This window comes from Protomyctophum bolini (genome assembly GCF_963924005.1).
Source record: "Protomyctophum bolini genome assembly, chromosome: 13".
Lineage (NCBI taxonomy): Eukaryota > Metazoa > Chordata > Actinopteri > Myctophiformes > Myctophidae > Protomyctophum > Protomyctophum bolini.
Window position 1 is genome coordinate 20616043 of NC_137874.1, and position 12816 is coordinate 20628858.

At 41.4% G+C, this 12816-nt stretch overlaps 1 protein-coding gene across 1 annotated transcript in view; it reads left to right on the forward strand.

Moving 5' to 3' along the window:
- Positions 1 to 11889, forward strand: part of map3k7cl (map3k7 C-terminal like) — a 12888-nt gene extending 999 nt beyond the window's left edge. Inside the window, exons 2-5 of the mRNA XM_080779834.1 lie at positions 389 to 471; positions 4277 to 4335; positions 6875 to 6990; positions 10707 to 11889. Of these exons, the coding sequence (XP_080635960.1) occupies positions 396 to 471; positions 4277 to 4335; positions 6875 to 6990; positions 10707 to 10890 (435 nt within the window). The 5' untranslated portion in view covers positions 389 to 395 and the 3' untranslated portion in view covers positions 10891 to 11889. The remainder of the gene's footprint in view (positions 1 to 388; positions 472 to 4276; positions 4336 to 6874; positions 6991 to 10706) is intronic.
- Positions 11890 to 12816: the final 927 nt, after the last annotated feature.

Below are 12816 nucleotides of genomic sequence, written 5' to 3' on the forward strand. Positions count from 1 at the left end.
TGTGGAGACATCGTTTTAGACATCAAACCAGTTGATTGGGGACAATGGTTCAGGTAGGGGGCATGGAATTAAGTAAAACAAAAAAAATCAAGTCTCCAAATGTTACACTCTATCATAGCAATATGATGCCTATACAAAAAAAATTAACAGCTTATCTCTCTCTCTCTCTCTCTCTCTCTCTCTCTCTCTCACACACACACACACACACACACACACACACACACACATCATTTGTGCAGTGCCAACAATTTCTGTACACCAAATGGGCCTCATGGTGTGACTGTGAAGCCTCTGCTTTTGTTTGTTTCTTTTTTTGTGTGATGTACAGTACTATGTTTGCACTGTAGAATTGTGACTGTACTAACTCACTGATGTCTTGGCTGTGAAGAGGATAAATGATCACCTCAACCAGAAGAGTGTCTCCTGATAAATCTGAAGTTAGAATCGCCTTCAGCCTTGACGACACATCAGGTAAATATGGACACACACAGGCACATGCATGCCACTTGCACACACACACACACACACACACACACACATGCACGCAAAAGTAGTGTGCGTACAGCCGTACACAGTATGCACGCATGCACACAAACCCAGGCACATGCATGATACACACACACACACACACACACACACACACACACACACACACACACACACACACACTGAAAATGTGGCTTACTTATTTTTATTAAGAGGTTGACGGCTCACCCCCACCTCAATTCCACAGTGGAACATTCTCCACCTGTAGTTGTGGGGCCTACAGTTCTCTTACGGCATTCCCAGTGTGTGTGGATCACATGCACTGAATTCTTCCCACCAAAACAGACCTGGCACAAGTCTGGCTCCTCGCACAGTGACATACTGTGTTAATTTAAACTTTAAATGAACACAGTATTTCACTGTGCGGGGAGACAGATTTTAAAGGCTATATAGATTAGATTTTTATGAAAACAAATAATAAATGGAAAGTAATTACAGAATAGATAATAATACAATAAAAACAATAAAAGCATAATTCATTATTATTCACTCAAATGTTATGTAATATAGGTGTTGAGATGATTTGATTTGATTTGATTTATTTGATCTGCGCAACAGTTTATACAGGTATGTACTGTACATGCATAATGTGTTAGTTCTTTCGGTGGGAAAGTTGACAGACTAGTTGTTGTGCCAGTGAATTAAGAAACCCTAGGGGGGCTTACAGTATGTGAGAACCTCACCGTTTTTCATTACATAGATACAATAATTATCATTAACACATTATAAATCAATATCTTAACTCCCGTTCAGTGCCGCTGTTTTCACTAAACTTTGAAGAATCACAGCGTCGCAATTGTAACTTCATTTAATGAAAATCCACCTGAAAATAGTCTCATCGTTTGTGTTTGAGTCGGGGAATGCACCACTGCAATGGTAATGCTGTCAGCGCAGGCACACTTGAGCATCACGAAGATGCCAAAAGCCGCTCGTAGTGAAAGACAATGGGGGGAAAAGACGCGGTTTAGCGTGATCCACAGTCAAACGGTTAATCACACCTGTGTGAAGTGAGGGGCGCTCTTATCATCGTACATCATCAAACACATATGACGTAAATTCTCCATTCATTGTCAATGGGAATTTAATGTTTGTAGGACAAAAACTTGTCCTACAAGCATTGTGTGGACGATTTGCTCGTCCACACTCCACATACTGTATGATGTAAATTCTCCATTCATTGTCAATGGGAATTTAATGTTTGTGTAAGATGAAAATCTACACTATACTATATAGGAGGGGCTAGCCCCTCAACAAGTGATAAAGAAAATAATAAAAAAGAATACATACTAAAATGTGACACAGAGGTGACATCTAGTGGGTGTCTAGTGTATTGCCTCTTTAACAGAGAGTGTACAAAATGCAACCAAATGGACCAGGCTGTGACACTGAATGTCTGGGTTTCCGAGGCTACTGAGGATTTGACTGTAAGGCAGCACTGAGCAGATTACATCATCTCACTTTTAAATTAGTTTGTTCTTCCCGTCCGGGGGGCTAAGAGACAGGTGCTTCGTCTCTAGCCTGGAAACATGACGAATCTGCCAGAGCTAAAAGAAAAAGAATATATATATTGGTCTGGCCATGCCAGGCTACACCGTCTCTATTTCGAAAACTATAAACATATTGAAAACAAATTCACGTAAAACCCTAAGTGTAACACATAAAATCCTCAGTGTTATTTTTACATTGAAAGCGAGGACATTTTCAACCTCACACATTTAAATGAACACATGAGGATTTTGCATGTTGTGCATTGGCAAGTGTGTATTGTATGCAACTGTGCACATTCAGACTACACAGGCCTGTGGATACACACACACACACACACACACACACACACAGTGGCCCGGCACGGGCATGGTACTAGATGCTGTCAGTCAAAGTGTTTTACTGCAGAGGGGCCAAGCAATGGGATGGCAGCTGCAGCTTTGCAATAGCAGAGTCAGGTTTCTCCCTCTAATACTAACGCTGTCGCTCTGCCCGCTGCCTGATTCACTGTTCAGCTTTTAGAACACTGGCCTATATTTATAAGCAGTTAACACTTACTCGACTACCCCACCCATCCTCGTTGTCTTTCCGACGCGCGCGCACACACACACACACACACACACACACACACACACACACACACACACACACACACACATACATACACAGGCTCACAAGGAGAGAGAGGGAAAGCTGTGAAGATAACATATCTTGATGTATAAGTTCTCATGAGGATCTTTGAGTTGAGGCCGAGGGACCCATTCACTGCAAGACCAGCGCACATCTTTCTACCTTACTTAATTGGTGCCTTTTTTTCCCTCTTATATAATTTGTTTTTCTTCCTTCATCCCTCCCTCCTTCCGTTCTTATTTTCTTCCCTCCTACGATAACGTCAAAACAAGATAAAACTAGATTAATCCCAGAGGGGAAGTTTGTTCTTTCTATAGTAGTTAAAAAGCAAAGCTTTTGCACACCTACAGGCGACAGGTGCGTAGGAGAGGGTACGGTGCCCGACAATGAAAAAGGAACAAACGCCCGCACACAGTCTTCAAATGCAGTGAACCAACTTTAATAGAACTTAAAAAAGATGAAGGCTGCATAGGCCGAAACGTTGCTGTTTAAGTTGGTTCACTGCATTTGAAGACAGTGTTTGGGTGTTTGTTACCTTTTTGTTTGTTCCTTTTCCTTTTTCTAGTAGTTAAAATGTTGTCCTAGTTTTAGTTTCATTTTTCAAGAGCCGATAGCTGGAGCAGTAAGTCCCTGTCTTCCTAAATAAAGGTTTGCATATTCCCTGGATCATGTCGTAGTAGTCCCTCCAGACTCATGTTTCTCAGCAGGAGAGCTGAGACCTGTGTTCTGTCCAGGGATCATCATCCAGACCCTCCATGACTCCATGCCAGGCGTACCTCTAACCATGCTCTGTGTCAATCCCCAGCATGAGTACTGTATTTATTCTGCATCATAATTGGCCCCATGGCTGCTGGCTAGCCCACTAATACGGCCTGCTTTTAGAAGGTTGCATCATACCAGGATTCTCCACATGTGTTTCCACAACTCTAGGGGGACATAGCTGGCGAGACGAGGGCCGGTGCAGATAACCTGTCTGTTTCTGTCTGTCTGGCTGCCTGTCTCTCCGTCTGTGACTGGCTGCTTGTTCCCTGTTATGCTGTCCGTCTACCCATAACTATATTCTTATCCTGTGTGTCTTTCAGTCGGACAGCTCATTACTGTTGTTCAGTTAGAGGACATGGCTCATTTATAAGTGCAGCACAGTGTTGCTATGTTGTGGTGTCACACAAGAAGACCCTATAAAGTTTCGCTCAGAGCCCTTTTATGAGACAGAGAAATATATTGAGCTACTGCCAGTTGGCCTATGCATTGGAAGGCATTGTTTCTTGGGTGAGGGTATGGTAGGCATGAAACAAACAATATTAATGACCAAATAAACACATGTTCAAAGTAAGAAATTCACCGTAGCCCACAACAACAGCAGAAAAATAAACTAAATACATTTCTATACTAAGGTAAAAAAAACTAACTTAATATATGTCTATATACAGTGTGTGTATATATATATATATAGACTAGTGTACAAGTACATTCATTCATTCATTCATTCATCCATTTTTACTTTTAGACTTTTAAAAATCAAAAGTAAAGAAAAAGATAATACAGATCTTCTTTAATACTAAATAACACAATTAAAATATAGCACCTACCTTACTTGAGTTTTTTGCTCCAATAGACATAAAAGATGTGGGGGAACTCTCTCAGACGATACCAGACCTGGAGCAGCGACTACAGGTATGAGTGTGTGTGTGTGTGTGTGTGTGTGTGTGTGTGTGTGTGTGTGTGTGTGTGTGTGTGTGTGTGTGTGTGTGTGTGTGTGTGTGTGTGTGTGTGTGTGTGTGTGTGTGTGTGTGTGTGTGTGTGTGTGTGTGTGTGTGTGTGTGTGTGTGTGTGTGTGTGTGTGTGTGTGTGTGTGTGTGTGTGTGTGTGTGTGTGTGTGTGTGTGTGTGTGTGTGTGTGTGTGTGTGTGTGTGTGTGTGTGTGTGTGTGTGCTTTACATGAGTGACCTATCAAATTCTGTGACGCCCAATAGTTGACATGTTGCAATTTCAATTGATCTGTTGTAAATGAGCAAGACCTTTTGATAATAGATATCAGGATCAAACCCAATCTTAAAAGCCACAAGCCAGGGACGTGCAGGAGAACGTTTAGTTTAAAAAAATAAGAGTAAAGGCTGATTTATGTTTTGTCAAACAAACGTTTTTTTAGTTGATAATACACAGTATACATTAGCCATAACCACTTAAAAGATTAGCTGAAATTAACTGTCATCCTTTTAGAGAGCATATTTTCTGTCTTAATGGGGACATAGTCTTGGATGAGAGTGGATCAAAGGTTGGCTTGTAGCCTTGTAGTTGTGACACGTCGTACTGGTAAACCTGCACATTTGTTGTTACAGATACAATTTTTCTCTCAAAAATAGCAGAGTCAGATCTACAAGCTCATAGCGTGCCACCGAGTGGCGCGCTAAGAGCTTGTAGGTCTGACAAATTTTTCAATAGCTAAAGCATAACATAATGCTAACACCAAAAGGGGTTCCCGCTCAAAATGGGTTAATACCGAGAACCAATGTGCCTAAGTGAACGGTAATGTATAGAGCAGGAATACATTGGAATGGGCTCCCGCCACATATAATAAACATAGAGAATAAATAAAGAATAGATCAAGCAAATTGAAGGAAGCAGTGATTAGTAAATCAGTTATTTTTAGTTTTATGTTTAGTTATTTCCTTGTAATGTAATGTAATGTAATGTAATCATTTATAGAATGTGTGAATCTACAATCTTTGTTTTCTATGTAATGGTAGAATTCCATTGTATTATGTTTTATGTATGGATTGGATGGTTGGACACCAGGAAGAGTAGTCTTCACTGTGGTGAGGACAAATGGAGATCCACAGTAACAATAGTTAATAGCATACAAATTATGCCAATAATAATTATGTCAAAGTCCCATGTTGGTTTCTGTCTGGTCTTGAGTGTCATCTCATCTGTCTCTATTATCTCTACACTGCTTTGACTAAATTAAGTGAAGAGCAGTAGTTTAGAATACGAATAGTGTAACATGAAACTAACACACCAGAGGGAGTGCTATAACGCGCAATGTTGGCAGTTGGCACTGGTGTGTTGCAGTTGTAGCTTAGTAGACCAGCACACCAGTGCCAATCACGGTGAATCTGAGATGATGAATTCACAATGTGAAAAATATTCACACCCAGCAGCACCATGCTTTTTATATTTTATATTTTTCTAAGGACATAAAGTACCAAAAAGAGCAAAGCAGCATACAGAGCAGCAGGTGAATGTCTCAGTCTTCACAGAGGCAGGATTGTGAATACTGAGTTACAACTTGACTTTGACTTTTAACCATTTGAACCCTATTCTGGAGGTACATTCACGCTGTGAGCTTGTAGATTGGCTATTTTTGGTGAGGACGTTTGGTCAGGTGTAGCCCTGAAACATGACTGTCAAGATGATTATCATGACAGTCATGGCGCAACTGCAGCCTGTTTTACGCAATCGCTACATTTACACACAACTGCAGCGCCACAGTTGCACACCGGGAGCGCACTCGCCTATTGGTCTGTATTAGCAGTGCGGTCAGCGTGCCTAAATCGAACGCAGTGTGTCACACTCCTCCCGACCAATAGGGGCGTGTAGTTGAAAGCCAAAAAACAGCTCGGATAAAAATGCTTTTTATCCGACCAATGCTAATAAACACAGACAGACAACACACACACACACACACACACACACACACACACACACACACACACACACACACACACACACACACACACACACACACACACAATGTGGTGGACATGCATGCAAATTCCAGGTCTGAGGACCCAGGACAAAATACCTTTACTCTTCATGTACTGTACCCGTAAACAAGATAACAAATAAAACTCTTGATTCTGGCAAGACCTATCAGCAATCTGTCTCCTTGTTCCATTTGCTGTCATCTCCATCACAAGCTTCCTTTGATATGTGCAAAGGGGAGATGCACCTTGTGCTGACACAAAACACCACAGTTGTAGGTGGGGGCACCTGTTTGATCATATACTAGATCAGCGTATAAGTTTTTTGAGCTTTTGGACCACTTGCATTGCCAGGGAAACTATGCCAGGGAAGGTTTGAACTTATCTAACATTCATGACTTTTTGCACACTGGGTGCACAGTAACATTTGACAGTCTCTTGTCCAAAATTACTCACAATAGCTTAGTAAATATTGCTCTCAGAGTCCAGTTCACCACTTTGTTCTTTCAGCCCGTGCCTCCGTCTGGCTCTCTGAGGGAGAGCGTGCAGGTGTACAGGGAACACTGCAGGATGGCACGAGACTACCTTCAGGTCAAACATGAGCTCGCCGTGCTGGAGGACCGCAAGTAAGTCCCACAGTAACTGACGCATGTCTGTACTAGCATCTGTACTATCGAGTATGTCTTTGATGTCTAGTCCAGTGGCGATGAAGACACAATGTATAACATACCCATTAGGACACACACATTATTATCACATACCCAGCCTTCATTTGCCCTAGGTGAGGGTTGTTGTAAAAGGACAGAGAGGGAGATTGGTTAGCTGCCGTATCTTCAATACAGCTACCCAATCAATACAGTATTGCCATAACTTCCCTATGGATTATATGCATCTGAACAATCACAATCACAGATAACGTGCCACCATATGCTTAACTGGCACTGCAAGAAAACACCTATAATGCCAGGGTTAAAGTGGCTAAGGCACTCAACATGGTGAGTCCACAAACATTTGTACATACTGGCTACTGTACAAAATACTAGGTCAGCCAACTGTGGCTAGTGGTAGAGTGTTTGAACAAGGCAATTCAAGTTTCTTTGTTCTGTATAGCACATTTCAAGGCAATTCAAAATTCTTTACACAAAACATTACAAGCATTAAGACAAAAAGGTGCCTGGCTGTAGAGCACAGAGTCGGTAATGATGGAAGTTGGAGATCCATTCCCCACCCGGCTATGCAACACCCATTGTACCCGTGCCAGAGTACCCGTGTCCCTTTTATGCCCATATATGGAGATTTCTGTATGTCTCTGTGTGTCCCTTTATTCCTACAGTATGTAATATATTTTAACTTTTCACTCCAAGAGTAAATAAATACTGTAGCAGCTAAATGCTAAATTAAAACTAAGTTCTACTAGAGGATTTGGAATATCAGAGAACCCGATATCAGAGACATAACGGTGGTCGATCAGTTGGACACTTTATGTTACTGTATGTATACAGTAAATACTGCTCCCATAGATGGTCCAGTGCAATTGGTTCACCTCCAACTCTATCATTTAAATAACAAATATGACAAATATGAAAGGCACAAAGCTCTTAAAAGGAATGGGACCACTGATTAGTCGAATGTATGTTCATGTTGCGCACAAAACACACCAATTAGCAAGTCATACAAGCTTTGCGCCCAGATAATGTGTCGTAAACACCCCCTTGCCTTCCGTTCTGCACCCTGTGCCATAGATGACCTAACTACGGCCCCTAGTGTTAAATTAACACTCTGTAGTTTACAGTGCACTCTCACACAAGTGCACAATACTTACTGACTGTACAGTACACGGTCTGTCCCCCGTGTCCTGAGCAGCTGTGGGTGGTCTTAGCAGAGGGATTTTGGGGGCCCTGGCTGTGGCTGTTGCACCCATCTCCTCTTTACGGTCGGTTCCTAAATAGAGAAACACCCAAGGTCTGCTCCACTGACAGAGCAACAGGTTCCCACACAGAGAAGATTAGCCTTGGTTTTATATAAGAACATGATGAGTCAGACACACACACACACACACACACACACACACACACACACACACACACACACACACGCATACTGTACACTATCATACTTGCATTCAAACGGTAACGCAGACTATTATTTATGAGAGTCCGATGATGCAATTCTGTATGATTTGCCTGACCACCCCTACACTGAACAGACAGGGAATTAGTCAATCATATCAACGCACGCATGCACGCCAACTGTAAACATACCTTTTATAAACAACTGTGTTTAAGCCTATTAGTGTGGCGTGGCTGCTCTACAGTACAACTGAGTTTCACAAGAACCATTGTGAAAGAGGTGAAATGCAGCATGACTGGGCTAAAGATTGTCAAACCACATAAAAAAAGAACAGTCATTTTCAACGTAGCTAAAATTCTCTCTTAAAAGCTACACTTTCCCACCGGGATGAAGGAAGACTGATTAACAATTTGTTTACATTGTTGCGATATGGCTAATGAGGAGAAATAACACACACACACACACACACACACACACACACACACACACACACAAACACAGTTACCACACACAGTTACCACACCTACTGTAACCCACCATTCAAAGTCCAAAGAGTGTGAGTTGGCGCTATGCCAGACTAGGTCAACTCTTTCTATCTACAGTAAATCAGGAAGTGTTTTTCTTTTACAGTGGTGACATTTCAGCTACCAGAAAAATAAACTTGACGTGTATTACACTCATTACAGTTATTACTCATTACACATTTAATGGTAATTTTGAGTCTTAAATGTATCATTGTGAAAATATGTGCTACTGTATAATATATTGAACTATTCTTTTTGATGCTATCATGGTTTTAAACTGTTAACCACTTTCAACCTTGCATCCCTATTCAGGCATGTCATTAGGTGAGGTTTTTCAAAAATATAGCGAAATTAGCAGGTCTATACACTCCATACTGGAACACTGAACTTGTAAATCTACTATATTCATAATTCTTTTAATAAACTGACGGCGAGCTTATTATGTTTCTCAGAAAGACATAGGCTACTGTATATAATGGGCCCTATTTTACAACCAGCGATAAGTGCAGTGCTAGTATCATTTCTAGTTTACAACCGACACAATTGTTATTTAGACACCCAGCACCCACATTGTATAATTCCCAAATGATGGGCGTTGTTGGTCTTAAAATGTGGTGTGTTAACTTCTGGCGCTATCTTAGGTACAGTGAGAAAAGTCTAAAAGGTTGATTGCTTACGATGGCACATTATTGACCACTTGAACCACAACGCACCCTATAGAACGAATCACCATGACCAAAAATGTATTTCCTGGTAGATAAGTCTGGCAGCATATGAAGAACAGGACACTTATGATATTATTGACTATAATATAAATATGATTTTGTTATGAATATCCACAGGTTGACATACTGTAGCTTACAGTATGTTCTGGACACTTTATTAGACAAGCATTTTAACATTCAGATCTGGTCCATTGGGAACATTTGCCAGAAATGGCTGAGCTACAATCTCACAATGCATTGCAGTGCGACACGTTTGGTTGTGAGCTTGTAGAGTACAGAGCCGACTCTGGAATAGAGGGTATACGTGGTTATAATGTGTGTCTTATGTATAGAGGGTATGTGTGTGACATCATTATCATACCCGGAAGTTATGCGGGAACACTTACTGAGTGGCAAAAAAACCTGACTTTCTGGCCTTGACAGCCCATACATCCAAACAGAAAAGTCCTATCTGATTGCATTAAACGATGTTAAACCCACTTTGCCACTCACTTTGCCACTCGATTTGCTAACTCACTTTATGCATGCGCATACCCTCTATAGGCAGGTTCGCAATATGAGCACACTGCTTGCAATAAAATCTAATTTTATCTAAAATCTAACACAACAGTCACGTTCAGCATGGTACTGTAGTTGACAATTCTGATTATCAGAATTGAGGTTGAAAAAGGAGTTGATGATCTGATCCCTATATTTTATTGATGAAGAGATCCAGCCATTCACACCTGTTTGACTTCATTTTGACTTCACTTCTCCAGGCATTTCTTAGTTGTATAACTATGGCTTAGTTGTATAACTATGGCCGGCGGTTAATTGCTCTGTTTCGTGATGTCATTCACCCAATGGCGTCGATAGCTCGGACTTCTGCCATGTAATATGTGTGTTGAAAGTGTCTCATTGTGAGATTCATCAACAGTACTGCTGATAAGATTGTTTGTTTCTCTTTTTCTATCTCCCCATCTCTCCACCGCACCTACACACACACACACACACACACACACACACACACACACACACACACAGACGACAGCTATTGGTGGATCTGGTAGAGGATGAGCAGGTCGCCATGGAGATTGCTCGCCTGGAGGAGGAGTTCAGACTCCTAACGGAGGAGAACCGCACGCTGGTGAACGTCCACTCTGAGTGTGCTCTGCAGCTGGAGAGGCTCTGCCTGACCAATCAGACGGGGCAGGAGGACCCCTCATGACCTTCGACCTCCATGGAACCAGCCCAAGACCTCCAGAAATCCAGGAAATAGGGGGTAGGGGGAGAAAGAAACCTCACCTCGACAGCCATTTTGTAGCTGCAGTTTATGAATCGGCTAATTGCAGAGAATCGCGCCATGTTTTTATTCCATATTTCGGAGTCTTGTATTGCCCATCGTTGAACCACAGACATGGTTTCACATGACTATAACATTGTGTTGTAATTCTGTTTAACTAAAGGGTTCTGACATGAGAACATTTATGTAGCTCACATGTGGTTGATACATCATGGCCATGTTTGTATGGAGTGTAGATATGTTTCTGCCCTGGTCCTCATGGATTCATAATATAGCTAGTTTTCCTGACATCTTTGTCATTCAGTCAGGTACTAGTTAGTCCTCAGAGGCCAGGTAATAAATGCAAAATGCACCCTGGCCCAAGGTTGGAAACCAGGCCAACATTGAAAGCATTGAAATGCTTTTATGTTTGTTTTATTTTTGTTTGTACATTGTCAGTTACTCTGCTTCTGACTAGATTTTCTGATGTCTTCTCTGATTGTCTGGAGACCCATGAACTCATGGAACCTTCTTTGAACCTGTGGAGAGAGTTGTGTAGGTGGTACTGTATGTTGTGGTCCAAATATTTGTGTTCTGGGGAGTCTCCCCCCATCCCTCACCCCAATCTTCCTTCCTGATCTCTCTGCAACGCCTAGTCGCCTACACTTAATTTGGAATGCTGTTGGCACTTGGCATCAAGGAAGGAAGTTGATTTATGAGATACTAAGAATTAACTTGTGATCAGGGAAGAAGACAGCTAATATATTTTACCGGTTCATGAGCCCTCCACCTAAAAGAAGCATGTGCTGTACATCGCACTCATAACTGGTGTAAAATATGTTTTGTGTCCATGCAACCTGTTCCACCATTTTAGAGAAGTACCACATAATAGCCAAACGGTGGCATCTCATTCGAAACTATAAATAAAAACACGTTTTATTTTAAGATCAGCTTTGTTCCCTCATTTCCATTGTGAGCGGTCACTGATCGGTTGGTGTAGCTGTGTGATGTACCACGGACCCCACTGATAGGTTGGTGGAGCTGTGTGATGTACCACGGGCCCACTGATAGGTTGGTGGAGCTGTGTGATGTACCATGGGCCCCTTGCATGGAAAAAGGAACTTTAGGCAGACTAGTTATTCCTCTTCCCTGAGCAGGCAGATGTGAGAATCATGTGATTTAAGTGTTATGAATGTGGTGACTCATTCACATTTCATGTTTGGTTTTCTGTGCTAACTTGACTTGAATGACCCATCCTATATACATTTAGCTGTAGTACCTGTTTGACAGTGGTGTCTGTCATATCAGTAATTATACTCTTCACACAATATTGTGTAAGGCTATGTTTACCAGAGTAAATATGGCCAAAACAGCTGTTGTCATGCTAATTAAATTCCACTAAATTACAACTAAGACAATTGCTTAATTATTTGGGTAAAGGGTTTATTATTCTATTATAAATATTGCCTCCATTCCCTCACACACCAAGATCAGAGTCAGATTGTGAAAATTGGTTAAAAAAACACCAAGGATTTTATTGTGCAGACTGCAATGCTCTCATAGTTATGTGATTGTGATCCATAGCCTCGGAAACAGCAGGCGTTTTGTTTGTTTTGTTATGCCCAACAAATTTAGGCTACTAGAAAAATGTTTTGCCAATTATTAAGTTGATCAGACCTTGGACTTTATTCCTTCAGTAAGAATGTGATTTTGGATGCATGACTTTAGCTTTCTAAATTATAGAATATCATTTTGAATTATAGGAAATTTTACAACCTTTATTGTTCTGCTGACTCAAGTAAATAGGCCAGCAGGACCATGGACGAACTATTGTGACCCACACGCACGTACGCATACGCATGCATGTATGCA